Raw genomic sequence first — 15,933 nt, forward strand, 5'->3', positions numbered from 1 at the left:
CACCACAGTTCAAAAGCATCAATTCTGCACTCAGCTTTCTTTATAGTCCAACTGTCACATCCATACACGACCACTGGAAAAACCATAGCCTTGACTAGACAGGCCTGTGTTGACAAAGTAATGTCTCAGCTTTTTAATATGCTGTCTAGGTTGGTCATAACTTACCTTCCAAGGAGTAAGCGTCTTTTAATTTCATGGCTGCAGTCACCATCTGCAGTGCTTTTGGAGCCCCCCAAAATAAAGTTAGCCACTGTTTCCCCATCTATTTGCCATGAAGTGATGGGACTGGATGCCATGATCATAAGTTTTCTGAATGTTGAGTTTTAAGTCAACTTTTTCACTTTCCTCTTTCACCTTCATCAAGAGACTCTTTATCTTTAGTTCTTCACTTTCTGCCACAAGGGTGGTGTCATCTGCATATCTGAGGTTATTGATATTTCTCCCAGCAATCTTGAATCCAGCTTGTGCTTCTTCCAGCCATGTTTCTCATGATGTACTCTGCATGTAAGTTAAATAAGTAGGGTGACAATATACAGCCATGACATACTCCTTTACCTATTTGGAACCGGTCTGTTGTTCCATGTCCCAACTGTTGCTTCCTGATCTACATACAGATTTCTTGAGGCAGGTCAGGCGGTCTGATATTCCCATCTCTTTCAGAATTTTCCTCTGGCAGAAACTCTGCTGACTCTTTGGGACTCAAGGAGTTTAAAGGCTGGTCTCTTCCCGTGGTGGGGAGGCCTTGGTGGTAAACCAATTTGGGTCAGTTTTAGCCCCTGTGGCTCAGCATCAGCCTGTCTTCCCACTCCCAATCCCAAGTTGGTCACTGTGCCAGTGTTTCTGGAGCTGCCTGTTGGCATCAGATTGAGCCCTTTAAAGGGCCTTGTCCTCCAAATACTGGGATTTTTGATTGCTGCTTCTGATGGATACCTGTAAACAGATGGATACCTGCCAGCGGAATTTGAAGGGCTACTGCTTATTTCTTTTTCCCCTGCATTTTTTCCTTTTTTACCCTTTTGAGAGCTAGAGATTTAAGAATTACGACTTCAAAAAGCACTGCACGCTCAGGAATTTAGTAAGTCAACATGTTGACAAAAAAGAAACACATTTGGAAAAAGAACTGAGACCTGAAGACCTCAGAAGGCACAGATAACCACAACTAAAAATTCCCATACAAAAATAGTGTGGAAAGTGTGGTCCATTAAAGGAAAAAAACTAGGAAACCATCCTTCAGTAAGACCAGATGGCAGACTTACTAGACACAGACTATAAAACAGCTGCTTTAAAGCTGTTGAAGAAGATACAGGAAGATGGAGACAGAAAAAACAATGCATGAACAAAATAGGAATATCAATAAAGTTTAATAGATGGTACTTTGTTCTGTATCTGTTGTCAGTGCTTTGTCCAGAATCTAAATGTAAGACACCACTGCCCACACAGCAAGCAGTAGCCATTGTAGTTACCAAGTTTTTTGTAAGCTAAAGAACTAGAAATAATATAAATGCATTTTGAATGCATTTAGCATGCTTAAGCTACCATAGGACTTTTCACCTATTACTGTATTGAGGTTATAACAAATAAACAGTATCAAAATGTGGTAATTTATCTTTATTTTTGTTAGATAAAGTTAACATTTGCTACAGTTTTGCCTGAAATTAATAGCATTCAAGGATAATAAAGCAGTCTTAAGGTCTCAAATGTGAAAAATCCATGGCAAGAGTTTAATAACTATTAGTCAAGGTACAGTTCAAATAATAATACATACATATTCCATAACCCAAATCTATTTAACATGAATATTAACCTGTTTTTATTAATTTTCCTACAACATGGCCTGGCTGCAGACAAGTCCTCCAGAAGACATTTAGCATATGGTGTCACTGGGGCTGCCATGGGGGGAGGGGTGCCAAAGGCATTATTTGGGTAGAACCTAAGGATGCTGCCATACAAGGCAAAGGATGAACCTTCAAAAAGAATTATCCAGCCTAAACTGTAGTGCCAGTTAAAAGACCCTGTTGTTGAGTATGACTCAACTGACCCAAGTTCCATTTTACAAATAATCTGTGTTCCTAGTAATTCAGAAAACCAGACTTTACTAATTGGCATGGACTATTTAAATAACTTCACCTAGCCAATGTCCCTACCAAAATCAGTTAGACTTTTAAGTATCAAAAATACTTCCAGAATGATTAAACCACAAAATTAACTTTCAATGACAAAAATCATGTCATTTAATTCCTTGAACTGCTCTACTATATTTTATCTCTTAACATGGAAAGTTAAACTGCAATGTTTTGAAGTAGATAAGCAAATAGCTTCCATTGCACGTTTTTCTGGGCCATGATAAAAGTTAAAAGATATCTCAAGCACCTGGCAGATAGTAAAGTGTATATAAGTCTTCTGAAAACGTTTATCACAATATATAAAAAATGAACACCACTTGTTTGTTTAAATGTGTCATAACCATTTGTTTAGACAGGTTAAGTTTATTTTGCTCTTTGTATAATAATCTCTCAAATTTTTTTTTTTTACAAATTGCACATATATATGGGGTGTATGACATAAAATCAAGAATTCTTATCTATACAAATTCAGGTTGTAAAGTATCAGTATTTCCAAGGAGAGTTCCAGTGGGGAACCAGATTTTTTTAAAGTTCATTTTAAGTTTACTAACTAGAGAAATTCTTCAGTACTTTAGTAACCATTCATCTCCACTTTTATATCCTGTGTATTTTCTCATGGTCAACAAACAGATTCAAACGATTTAAGTTATCCCACCACTTAAAGAGAAAAGTATCTGCAATAATTCGAAACCATGGGGTTATCTTAATTTCACCACGGGCCGCCTTTCCTAGAAGTTCTTCTAATTCTTCCTTTGTTACGTAGCAATAGCTTTTAATCTCATTGGGGTCTGGATTCAAGGTCACATTCTTTTTCACCAACAAAATGTAGTCAATTTCATGTTCTCCCCAGATACTATCAGATTGAGCCTTGTAGTGAATTCGTGTTAGATAATTAATTTCCTCTGGAGGAACCTAGGGTAAAAAAAAAAGAAAAACCTCCAAAACATCAACAAAAAAATAATCTAAATCAACCTACTACATTTCAGTAATACCTTGAACACAGAACTAGTTTTAGAATAATTTTTGAAACATCAATTTCCTATTAATACACGGAATACATAAAGTATATGTACTGTGAAAGTGAAAGTCTCTCAGTCGTGTCCAACTCTTTGCGACCCCATGGACTACTATACAATCCACTGACTTCTCCAGATCAGAATACTGGAGTGGTTAGCTGTTCCCTTCTCCAAGGGATCTTCCCAACCCAGAGATTGAACCCAGGTCTCCCTCATTGCAGGCAGATTCTTTAAGAGCTGAGCGACCAGGGAAGCCCAAGAATACTGGAGTGTGTAGCCTATCCCTTCTCCAGGGGTTCTTCCCAACCCAGGAAAACATGTATACTTGAAATAGTATTAAATAGTTTCAAGTCTGAAATTTTTCCCAAAGGACCAAAAATAGAAGATTTATTGAAAATGTGTATTAAAGAAAATAGGAGAGTCACGCAAACTAGAAGTGTGACATTTCCCCTTGCATCTTAATTTATAGCAGGAAAAAAAATTCCCATTTTAACTAGATAAGAGAGATACTTTTATTTATTCACGTCTTATTGAAAGGGGACAATTCCAGGAACAAGAGGATAATTTCAATTCACCCAATCAGGTCTGTAGTTCACAAGAAAATACTCATCTTTGGTCAATTATAAAACAGTCAACTTTATATACCGGTTAATAGATCAACCCATTGTGGTAGAGTTAAGTATCTACAAGTATTATGAAGTCAAAATGTACTTAATGGGCTTTTTTGGGGCCTGAAAAAAACCAAGTGATACAAAGCAGAGAGCTACACTTGAATTTAAAGTTTTACTAAAATTGTTTTAATGTATTCTAAATACATTTCAGCTGGTATGGTGGGTTACCTCTTCCATGGGAATTCCGAGTTCGGCCTTTAAGCGCCTCTGTGCTGCTCTTCTTACTCCAATAGCATCCTTTTCTTCCAGCTCACTTGGGTTGCTTAACGGGTGACTACAGCAAGTATTAGTAAAACACCCTGGAACATGTTAATGTTTATAAATATACAGAGATAAACTTTTCCTGAAAGATAGGTTAGGAAGATTAAGAAAACTAAGTTTAAAAAGTAACAAAAATACAATGATTCTGGAGAATTTTAAATCTGTTATAACGGGCTACCAGCGACCATTTTGTGAAAGACACAGGCAGATGTACATTTTTATGAATGCTTTCTTAACCCAAACGGTTAAATGGTCTTGTGTATAAGACACAAATGATTACAGACACATCTGTACATACCCAGCAGCTCTTATCCTTTACTGCTGCTTTATTAGGTTGCATCCACCGTACAAGCTTCTCGTGTGAAGAAAATAAAACTCAGCAACTGACTAGAATTTTCTGATCTCGGCTACCAGAAATTGCACGTGACAAATCAAATCAAAGCACGTACAGCTGCCAACAACACACAAAGGGTGAGTACTTGCCTGGGAAGGTAATCTTAGCGTCTGACCTCTGCTGCAGCAGCAGCTTGTTCTCGGTGTTGAACAAGAAGACACTGAAAGCTCGGTGCAACAGCCCTGACGGCGAGAGAGATGCGATGCCCTGAGTCTCTGTCTGGGGCTCGCAAGGGCTCAGGCGGCCGGAGGGGGCGACGTGGTATCCCTGCCCTCCCTGCGCCCGAGGACCCCGGCCCGCCGCCCGCCGCCCTCGCGGGCACCTCTCTCGATGTTCTCGTTCAGGTGGCAGTTCTTCTTGGTCTCTGCCCCGATCCTCCGGTCGTTCTCGTCGATGAGGATGCACATCTCCGCCATGAGCTGCACCTGCCGCTCGTCCAGGTCGTCCATGCTCACCTCCGGCATCGCCGCCCAGCCTCCGTGCCGCCCCGGGAACCTGGGGGCGTGGGTCCCAAAATCGGAGGACGCCCCCACTGCCTCCCCAGCGCCGGCCCCGGGCCGCGCTTACAGCCCCCCGCGCTACCCACGCGCCAGAGACCTCGGGCCTCCGGCTACTTCCCCACACGGTTGGGTTAGACTACGGGATGCGATCCGGAAGCGCTCGGTCCGCCCCTCAGCGCGCAGAGCCCGGGCCCCCGCCCGCCTCCCGGCACCTCACAGACTCTCTCCTCCGTACCTGAGACACGAGCCGTCCACTGTAGGCTGCGCCGCCGGGCGAGTCTCCTTCAGACTCCGCCCCAAGGCACGGGCCCCGCCTCCGGCCCGAGCCCCGGCCCCCGAGGCCGCGCGGCCAATTGCCCGCGCCGGCGCCAGGGCGCGCCACATTCCCGCCGGCCAATGGTGCGCCGGCTCGCGACCTACGTCACGGTCGCGCGGTGGTGCCACTCCAGATCTCCAGGCGTCTCCTCCCACGGTTCTGGGCTGCGGAACCTTCCCCAGGCCGCCGCGCGGGTGCTCTCGGTGCCTTCGGTACACAGCTGAGGTGACGCTCCTCGACTGCGGAACGGCCTGACGGAGGGCACTCGCTGACTAGGGTCCTAGTGAGCGTCCACTTACGTCTTGCCCTCGGCCCTGGCCGCTCTAGCCAATCGACGCGCCCGAGGCTTTGCGTTCGCGGCGCGTTGACGTCAGGCGTCTCCCGCGCGCTCGCGGTCTGAGGCGCGGGGAGGCGCTTGTGTGAAGCGGTTCTGTGAGCTAAACAGACCTGTTGGTTAGCGTGAGCTGTCCCCGCCGGATAGTGTGGCGACTTCAAAGTAACTAGACAAGTTTGTCACTATTTGTGAAGGAAATGAGTTAGAAAACGACCTCTGCCAGTCGGGAGTTGCTGGCAAACCAGCAGAAGGCGCGCGCGCGAGAGAGACATGGCACAGATTCCCTGTCACAGATCTCAGCAGGAACCGGCACCGACTGGCACCTTGATCCTGGACCTCAAGCCTCCAGACCTGAGACAATAAATTTCTGTTGTTTAAGCCTGATTTGTGGCATTTTGTTACAGCAGCCCTATCAAAGGAAAGCACTGTGGAAAACGTGGGCTTTGATGTGGACCTGGATTTTAATCCAATCTTTGCTCCATTGCATACTCGCTTTTTGAGTTTTGACAGCTAATTATAACATCCTCACGCTTAATTGGACTTCCCCGGTGGCGCTAGTGGTAAAGAACTCACCTGCCAATGCAGGCGATGTGAGACACAGGTTCAATCCCTGTGTTGAGAGGATCCCCTGGAGGAGGGCCTGGCAAACTTCTCCAGTATTTTTGCCTGGAAAATCCCGTGGACAGAGGAGCCTGGCGGGCTACAGTCCATGGGGTCGCACAGAGTTGGACACAACTGAAGCGACTTAGCATGCTCTCATGTTTTAAGTTCAATTCAGAATAATTTGTACTTCAGTCGATTTATGTTAGTTTCTGGTGTACAGCGAAATGATAGTTTACACATTATTCTTTAACAGTATAGGTTATTACAAGATGTCGAATAAAGTTAGTTCTCTGTGGTACACAGTAAATCCTTGGATTCTGTTTATATATAGTAGTGTATATGTTAATCCCAATATAATTTATCCATCCCACCTTTCCTCTTTGGTAGGCCTAAGTTTGTTTTTTGTATGAGTCTATTTCTGTTCTGTAGATTAAAGTTCATTTGTATCATACTGTAGATAGTTGGATGGCATTGCTGACTCCATGGGCATGAGTTTGAGCAACCTCAGGGAGTTTGTGATGAACAGGGAAGCCTGGCATGCTGCAGTCCATGGGGTCGCAGAGTAGGACACGACTGGAGTGACTGAACTGAACTTAGATCCCACCTACAAATATGTGTTTCACTGACTTCTTCGCACTGCGACAATCTCTAGGTTCATTCATGTTGCAAAAAGTAAGTGTCAGTCGCTCAGCTGTGCCCAACTCTTTGTCACCCCATGGACTGCAGCCCACCAGGCTCCTCTGTCCATGAGATTTCCCAGGCGAGGATACTGGAGTGGGTTGCCATTTCCTTCTCCAGGGGATCTTCCCAACCCAGGGATCGAACCCAGGTCTCCTGCACTGCAGGCAAATTCTTTACTGACTGAGCTACAAGGGAAGCCTATTCATGTTGCAAAAGGTTTTTTTTAATTAGTATGCCATTGTGCGCACGCACGCATGAGTGTATGTATACACACATCTTTTTTATCAATTGTGTGTGTGTGTACGTATACACACCACGTCTCTTATCCATTCCATTTGTTGATGGACATTCAGATTGCTTAATGTCTTGGCTATTGTGAATAGTGCTGCTGTGAACATTTGGGGGTACATGTATCTTTTGAAATTAAGAGCTTTGTCCAGGTATATGGTCAGTTGTGGGACTGCTGGATCATATGGTAGTTGTATTTTTAGTTTTTTAGGGAACCTCCACACTGTTCTCCATAGTGGCTGTAGGTTCCTTCTTCTCCACACCCTCTCCAGCATTTACTATTAGTGGACTTTTTGATGATGGCCATTTGGACCAGTGTGAGGTGGTACCTCACTGCAGTTTTGATCAGCACTTTATTAGGTTGGCTTGACAATCAGACAAGTTAACAAATATGTTATGTGCCTGGCACACAGCGAGCCCTCAAAGTGTTGATTCCTTTCCCCTCTTATTTTTGTGACACTTTTTTACAGTCATGGTTGACTTTTACAGAATTCTAAATATAGCAGAGAAAAGATTACCTCAATTATAACAACGTCGTAAGTTTCACCCAAACTGTTGATGCTGTGCTGCAAAATAAAACTACATATTAGCACCTGAATCAACTGGGAGCTGATAACTGGTTCACTCGGCATTCTACCTGCTCCCTCGCCCTGCAGAATGCCTTGTGCATATTAGGTCCCTAATAAAATTGCTAGTTGAATGGTAGCTACAACCACCAAACTTGAAACCCTAAGTTCACCTTATATAATTGATTCTAGCAATAAACTTTTATTATACTGAATATTGAAGTAACCTCGGGTTTTATTGCACAAACTTTGTGGCTATTCGAATCCCCAAATACGTCGAGTTTGTTTCTTGTGAAACAATCGTACTAATGCTTCTCCAATTCAAATGATGAGCTTTAATCTGTATTAAAAAAAAAAAATGCCCCACGCGTCCGATTTCGTCTTTGCTTTAGGACTTTAAACGCCCAGCTGGTTGTTCCTAGAGCAGAGGCTGCCTGCGCACCCTGTAATTTTTCCAACCTGTACAAGGACAAGAAGGCCATCAGGTCCCACCTTTCGCGGCGAGACGCTGCCTTTGTTTCGTCTCCGCAGCCAATGGTGAACACACACTTCAGACCGGAGGCTGCAGGGGGTGAGTCACCCTCCGCAGATCCGCCAGGATCCGCGCGCAGCCGTCTCGCCCGCGCCGCCCCGGGAATCGACGCCCGGGAAGCGGTTCCTGGCACACGAGGCGGTTCCGACTGGGGCCGGCGGCTCCAGAGACCCGACCCGGGTCCAGATGGACGCCGACCTGCGCCCTCCCGGGACGCCCTTGGGCCCCCGCCGCCGTGAGTACCCGCAGGTCCTCAGCGCCCCCGCGCCACGGGCGCCCGCCGCCCTTCGGCCCTCTGCGAGGACTTCAGATGGGCGCCGGCACCGCAGGGCGAGGGTCGGGTGGTCCCGGGGCCCAGCGGTGTATTTGCCGCCGCCGCGACCCACTTGAGGGCCGCCGCGACCCACTTGAGGATCCCCGCCCCCGCGAGCAGCGGGTGGGACTTCCTGCGATGGACTGGACTTCCGGCGGTGCCAGCCGCGGGGCGGAGGCGGGACTTCCCGTCGGGCCTGCCTGTGGAGGATGGCGGGAGGGATTTCCGGCGTGGGGCGGAGGCGGGGCAGGGACTTCCGGCGCCGGAAGTGTGGGGCATTGGGCTGCCGGGTCTTGGGGCCGCGTCTAGGCGGACTCGGGGTCCTGTGCGTCCGCGTCCGTCCCGTGCCCCGCGTGGCTGGGAAGACACGGGCGGCAGCTCACTGCCCGAGTGGCAGTGCGCAGCGGTGGGCTCGGAGGCGGCGTGACAGGTGAGTGCTGGCCCGCCATCTTCAGCCCGGGACCGCAGCCGCAGGCTGTGCGGCGGCGGCGGCCTCCGCTGGGCCGGGTTGTCCTGGGGGGCCACGCGCACCCGGACCTGGGCCCTGATTCCGCGCCCCTCTCCGACCCGGAGCCCGGCCGGGTCTGGACGGAGTTGGAACGCGCGCCCCTCGCCCAGAGCGTCTGGGGAGGCGGGTCCTTCGCGGCCTCAGGGAACCTCCCACCCGCGAGCGTGTCGGAGCCCGGGGTCCCCAGGCCCCATTGAGGGTGTGGAACGCGCGAGGGGCGCCGCGACCTTGGGCTGGAGCGGCGGGCCGTGTCCAGCCTCGCGTCCTTCCGGGTGCTAGCACGGAGGCCCCGGCGCGTTTCCTTCCTCCCCAGGACCGGGCAGCCGCGCGCACCTGCTGTGCCTCGGTCGCGAGCTGACGCCCTCAGCCCCTTCCCCCGGGAGTACCGACCGCGCTCTGAGTTCCCAAGTGCTGCTTCTTCTAAGACGACGACTCTACAGTTAAGAAGTTCATCCTTGATGCGAGCTCATTCTTTTAATAATTGAGGTCTTTAAGTAGCGTTGGTGGTTTTCCGGTTAGAGATGCCCCCAGTCCAGCATCAGGTCCAGAATTGGTGAGCCTGCCTTCGACTGGGTGGACGACGGGACACCTTTAGCCGGTTTACCGAGGCTGGACTGCGGGGCTGCCTTTGGTTGATGTCACTCAGCAGCTGAGTTTGTCGTTTGTCTTCAGGAATTGAGTAAGGGTACTTTTACAGTGAAGGGCTATGAAAAACTCTATCGGCTTTTCAGCTACGTTTTGTGTTATTAAATGCCACATGTAGAGTATAGCTTTTAACTATTTTTTTTTTTTTTTTGCATGTTATTACCGTTCATGATATTTACTAGTCAGTATTTTTCTTTGGCCAAAACTGTTTAAAAACGCCACTGAGTTTGAAATTGTGAGTGTTGTTTTGTTTGTAGGGTATAGTAGGCATGTGGCATGCAAGGACAAACCAGTTGCGCAGAGGGAGAGTTTATATTAAATTGATACACTTGACCAATAGGATAGGGAGGTTGGATTCTTGGAGGGAACTATTTATACTTTTTTGGATGTGTTTAAAAAAACTGTAGGACCTTTTATTCATTAAACCTTCTGTTTAATGCGGTCATGTGCCCTGTCATGAAGCTTTTCTGGTGGCTCAGATGGTAAAGAACCCACCTGCCAATGCAGGAGACACAGGTTTGATCCCTGGGTCAGGAAGATTCCCTGGAGAAGGAAATGGGAACCCACTCCAGTATTCTTGCCTGGGAAATCCCATGGACAGAGGAGCCTGGCAGACTACAGTCCTTGGGTCGCAGAGTCGGACACGACTTAGTGACTAAACAAGAGCTAAAACCTCTTTGAAGGACCAAAGCCTCTTTCATATTTGTAATTATTTGAAATGTGTGTGTTTGTGTAGAAATTGATGAGTGGGAAAAGATGACCAGTACATTGACTATTTGGTGAGGTGACCAACAAAAGCAGGCAAAGCCCAGAGTAGCACCAGGTGGTTCATGGGGTTGAGGAAGGGGTTCAAGGCTCAGGGACAGGCCGAGGTGAGAATCTTACAAGTTAGTAGTGAAGAAGACTGCTTATTTCTACTGAAGATACGGACGCTGGACAAGCTGGTTATGTGATCCTTAAGGGAGACTATCATTGAGGTGGAAGGAAGGTTAATACTGCAATTTTCACACTTTGTGTAAGCAATTTGTAGAACCTTCGGAATGCATTAACTTCCCAGTTTACGTTTACCAGAGTATTTCTACTGAGAAGCTTTCTGCTATTTTACTTGCTTGATTGAAATATTTAGAGATAGTCGCATTTTTTCTTGAGTTTTGTGAAACAGGGTTTTGATATGTTTGTTCCTTTAAAAAACATAACATGAACCCTGAGGTGGCTGGGATAAATTTCTGTGTTGAAAATCTTAATAACTGAGATGTTTTATGAAGTTAGTCCTTTAACATGTGTACTTGCTGAAAAGAGAATTGCATATACCTTCCTATTTTTTTTAGCCTGGGAGTTGTTTTTTATTGAGTAAAACATACAGTAAATTCATACAGTGTGCTAGTTGTAAATGTGCAGCTCTGTGGATTTTTACCTATATATACATCTTTGTATAAGCATAAGCCAGATCAAGATAGGGGACATTTGCAGCACCCCAGAAGGCTCATTTTGCCTCTTCCACCTGGGACCTTTAGTTTTTAAAGTGAAGAATACAATTTCTGGTTAAGATTCCTTTAAGTCACTTTGATTTCTTGGACAACTTTTGTATACGGCAGTTAAATAGTTTCTAAATGCTTCTTTTAAAAAGTTATTGAAATACTCTTCAGTGGGATCATATGAGTTGCTTAAAGAATTTATGTTCAAATATTTTAAATTAAATATCAGTATCTTTTTTTTGTGTATGTAAAATTCTGCCAACCACAGATTCTGCCGTTGTTTTTCTTTATACTTTTGTCTCAACTGTCTCTAATTTCTATAGCTCAAATTTTTCAGATCTAAATTTCATGAAAAAGATTTGTTCTGTCATTTTCCATCAAAAATAATTTTTTTGTGAGAGACAGTTTTATTCTGTGTTGCCTATAATAGTGTAATAGTGAAGTCGGTCAGTCGTGTCCGACTCTTTGCGACCCCATGGACTGTAGCCTGTCAGGCTCCTCCGTCCATGGGATTTTCCAGGCAAGAGTGCTGGAGTGGGTTGCCATTTCCTTCTCCAGGGGATCTTCTGGACCCAGGGATCGAACCCGGGTCTCCCGCATTGCAGGCAGACGCTTTACCGTCTGAGCCACCTATATCTACCAGTAATACACTTTTTCCCCCTCTTGTGCAGAAGAGCAGTTAAAAATGGTAAGGTATTGGACTTGGAGGCATGATGGGGTCAAAGAACCCGTCTTTACTTCAGTGTAGACTTCTCCCAGTTTTATACACGTTCTGTAGTTCTCTCTTCATCTCTAAACCTGTACACCCTGCTTCCTTGTATTTTGACATTCAAAGGCATTGCAAAAACAATACATTCAGTATTAGGTCCTGATTTCTCCATATCTGCTGTCTCATCTTGGTAATCTGACCTCTGTTTCACCTACCTGCTGCCTCGGAAAGGGGCTCTCCCTGTTACCTCTCTCTTCTTCCCCTGCCCACCCCAATCCATTCATCCTCCTCTAATCTTAATTGTTATAATCTATTACCTCGACTGTTTCAGTAACTGCCTAATTGGCTTCTCATTCATGGTCGTCTTACTTTTTAGTGTATTTTTCACATAGCAGCCAGTCTACTGTTGCTTATTTGCTTAAAAAGTTTTAAGTGACTTTCCTTTTATTTTAGGATAAACTGTAAACAAAAGATTAGATTCTAAGCCTATCACTCCACTTACCTTGCACTGTTCTGTCCATTGTTTGCTGTGTTACAGATGTAGTATTTGTTTTTTAATATCTGGGCATTTTCACATGCTATTGCTGTCCTTGAAATATCTACTCCCTTTTCTGTTTTCCATGTGGTTAACTCTTAGGAATTCTTCAGTCTCAATTTGGATGCTGGCCTCTCAGAATGATCTTTGTAACTATTTAGCTAATAGCTGGTCTCATAATATTTGCACATGTCTTTTGTAGCACTCGTCACAATTTATAACTTCTGTAATAAGTTATGAGATTGTGTGTATAATATCTGTCTTCCAACTCAACTCTTAAGCATTCTGAGAAGGTAGGAACCAAGCCTGTTTTGTTCACTACCGCATTCCCAGTGCTCAGCCCATCCAGATGAGAGGAATACTGGTGAGTGACTTAATGAAGTAGTGCTATTATTATCCCTGCTTTAAAGATACAGAGTTAAGCCTTCAGAAGGTGGTTAAGTAACCTGACGAGGGTTACACAGTCTGTCAGTGGTAGATGTAGTGTTCATCCACCCAACAGATATTTGAGGATGTGTTTATGTCAGGCCTAACAAATACAGTACAAATACAGTAGTGGCCCCAGTTTACTGTGTCCCAGTCCTCACTGTGTTGATTGTGTAGTGGGGGAAACACATATTTAGTGAGCAGATCATAAATAGGATGTAAATACAAGCATGGCGAGAGTTATGAAGTGCTGTGGCTAGTGGTCTTCAAGGGAGGCTGTTCTGGGAAGTGACATTCAAGCTGAAGCTTCATGATGGAAGAGAGCCAGCCCTTTGAGGAGTTGGTGGGGACTTAGGTTTGTATGACTCTCAAACTCATGTGAATGAAATAAGGTGTGATGGATAACACAGATTCTTATTGTTCTGTTGGTAGGTGAAGCCTCTGCCCTCTGCTTGAATGGGGGTTTTCCTTGTGGCTGGCTTTGACAGAGTATACAAAAAAGCAAGGAAAATGGAAGATATATATATTTTTTAATGAGAATTTTAGAGATAAAAAGTTATCTTACTAAGTGTCCTTTTTAAAAAACATTTGAGAGTTAAATTTTGTCTATATCAGTTCAGTTCAGTTCAGTCGCTCAGTCGCGTCCGACTCTTTGCGACCCCATGAATGGCAGCATGCCAGGCCTCCCTGTCCATCACCAACTCCCGGAGTTCACTCAAACTCACTTCCTTTGAGTCGGTGATGCCATCCAGCCATCTCATCCTCTGTCGTCCCCTTTTCCCCCTGCCCGCAATCCCTCCCAGCATCAGAGTCTTTTCCAATGAGTGAGCTCTTCGCATGAGGTGGCCAAAGTACTGGAGTTTCAGCTTTAGCATCACTCCTTCCAAAGAACACCCAGGACTGATCTCCTCTGCAAAAAGTGATAATTTTAATAAATTAGTGAATTTCAAATTTTAAAACCTAAACACAAAGAATTAATTGACCGTCTTGAATGTACTTACTTTTTTGTTATCTTTTGTACAAGGCCTACACTTGTTCAATTGGGGAGTCAAAAGATCTCTGGCTTTAGAGTAGATGTATACTTTTCCTGTTGCTCCCACTAAGTACAGCTAAAAGCAGTGGACATTAAATACAAAACAAATAAACAAACATGAGACTAAAAAGTGGAGAGAAGAAAGAAAACTGCAGGTGTATGGGGACCTGAGAACTTATTCTGGGCTAAGTTCCTTGGGTTTTCCTCTTGCCCCATACATCCTAGCCTTGGGCCTTGAGCAGCCACAACCCAGCAATGCCAAAGGGCTCAGCAAGCCCCGAGAAAGCTGGCCTTTGACCAGAAGACCAGGAAAGGGACAGCCTGCCAGACAGGACATGCTTAGAAAACATTGCGGCCCCACCTCACGCTAAGTGTCTAAGGTTGGGTAGGGAAGCTAGTCTCTGACCCCTGACAAGCCTTGTGGGGACCACACTGTGCCGGGTGGGATCAGAGAGGCCTGGTGAGAAGCTGGGTTCTCATCTCTGTTGTGCGGTAACAAAGAACACACTCTTCTTTCCCGTTGGAATGGCCTCAGAAGAAACCTAGCAAAAGTTCAGGAATTTATCACCACCTGTGGTGATGAAGCTTGGAACCGCACAGTAACAAGGTGCCCTACGTTCAGCTCAGCAGTGTGAATAGAGGCCAAGAGAGCTTCACCCGGCATTGGCAAGGGTACTTCCTCCTGGGTCAGAGGAGGCGGAATGGGGAGCACTTGCTTCCATCCCCACTTTCTATATCCACCTGGCAGAAACAAGGCCATACCCTTGTTTGCTGGCTGGGTCAGTATCAGAAGAGGCCTGCTGGAAGACTTAGATCAGGTCTCATGTCTGATTACAACACCCAGCATCCTGAGGCTTCTCACACTGAGGGGGAAGATGTCAACTTGAATCAGAAAAGGTAGCTAACAGCCACACAGGACCAATGCAGATATTAGAATTGTTTGACAAGATTTTAAAACAGTCGTGATAAAATTTTCAGTGAGGAGATACTAACACTTAAAGCAAATGAAAAATAGAAAATCTCAGGAAGAAAATATGGCATGTAAAGAAGAAACAAATGGAAATTTTAGAACTGGGGAGTACAATAGTGAGCTTGTGGAATCCATGAACTTGATGATAAAACAATGAAAATTACCCAGTCTGAACATTAGAGAGAAAATAGACTGGAAAAAAGTAAACTGAACCCCTGGGACCTGTGCCTTTACCAAGAGACCTGTCCTTCTTATCAGGAAGAGAGGAGAGAGACAGTGGGGCTGAAAGTATGTTTGAAGAAACACTGGCTAGGTATTTCCCAAGTTTGGCAAGCCATAAACCTATATATTCAAAACATATGGTGAAACCCAGGCAAGATAAATTCAAAGAAGTCTGCTGAGCTGCCTCATAGTCAGACTTCTGAAACTAAAGATGAAAAAGCAGTGGGAGAGAGAAATGTCCCTTTGTCTGTAGTTGATTTCTCATCACAGACTGCAGAGGCCAGAAGGAAGTAGTATGTTTTTCTTTTTTTTTTTTTTTTTTAATTTTATTTTATTTTTAAACTTTACATAACTGTATTAGATTTGCCAAACATCAAAATGAATCCACCACAGGTATACATGTGTTCCCCATCCTGAACCCTCCTCCCTCCTCCCTCCCCATTCCATCCCTCTGGGTCGTCCCAGTGCACCAGCCAGTAGTATGTTTTTCAAGTGCTGAAGGAAAAGAACCATCAGATCAGAATTCTCTATCAAGTGAAAACATCATTCACATGATTTGTTAGCAACAGAGCTACCCTGAAATAATAGAGGAAGTTCAACAGAAAGGAAACGCTGTAGGAACACCAGGAAGGAAGAAGAAACAATGGAGAGAGTAAATGAATTGGTAAATTCAATAGACATTCCTTCTCTGACTTAGGTTTGAAAGTTGAAGCAACAGCTGTCTGATGTGGTTCTCAGTGTGTTTGGAGGAAACACTTAAGACGATTATGTTGTCAGTGGGGAGGGCAGAGGGACGTGGAGGAAGTAAGGCT

The 15,933-nt window shown here is 45.3% G+C and overlaps 2 protein-coding genes and 1 long non-coding RNA gene across 9 annotated transcripts in view; 1 reads left to right on the plus strand and 2 right to left on the minus strand.

The window, feature by feature from the left end:
- Window positions 1–1,593: 1,593 nt before the first annotated feature.
- On the minus strand, window positions 1,594–6,159 carry IDI1 (isopentenyl-diphosphate delta isomerase 1). The gene is made up of 5 exons (XM_006064944.4): window positions 5,201–6,159; window positions 4,788–4,960; window positions 4,555–4,647; window positions 3,979–4,109; window positions 1,594–3,035 (listed from the first exon to the last, which is right to left on the minus strand). Exons 1-5 carry the CDS (start codon window positions 5,347–5,349, stop codon window positions 2,718–2,720), a joined length of 864 nt encoding a protein of 287 aa, XP_006065006.2. The 5' UTR covers window positions 5,350–6,159; the 3' UTR covers window positions 1,594–2,717.
- Window positions 6,160–7,524: 1,365 nt separating this feature from the next.
- LOC112578889 lies at window positions 7,525–8,384 on the minus strand. The gene is made up of 2 exons (XR_006544534.1): window positions 8,246–8,384; window positions 7,525–7,753 (listed from the first exon to the last, which is right to left on the minus strand). It is a non-coding gene; the product is annotated as an uncharacterized LOC112578889 (long non-coding RNA).
- WDR37 (WD repeat domain 37) overlaps window positions 8,351–15,933 on the plus strand; it is a 34,828-nt gene continuing 27,245 nt past the window's right edge. For 2 of the 7 annotated variants that reach the window (XM_006064945.4, XM_044927941.2), the window contains exon 1: window positions 8,839–9,028. The gene's annotated coding sequence lies outside the window, so the exon portion shown is untranslated. Of the gene's footprint in view, window positions 8,521–8,835; window positions 9,029–15,933 lie in introns of those variants that run through there. The other 5 variants (XM_006064946.4, XM_044927940.2, XM_006064947.4 and 2 more) reach the window with 5 other exon arrangements.

Source organism: Bubalus bubalis, chromosome 14 (genome assembly GCF_019923935.1).
Source record: "Bubalus bubalis isolate 160015118507 breed Murrah chromosome 14, NDDB_SH_1, whole genome shotgun sequence".
Classification (NCBI taxonomy): Eukaryota; Metazoa; Chordata; class Mammalia; order Artiodactyla; family Bovidae; genus Bubalus; species Bubalus bubalis.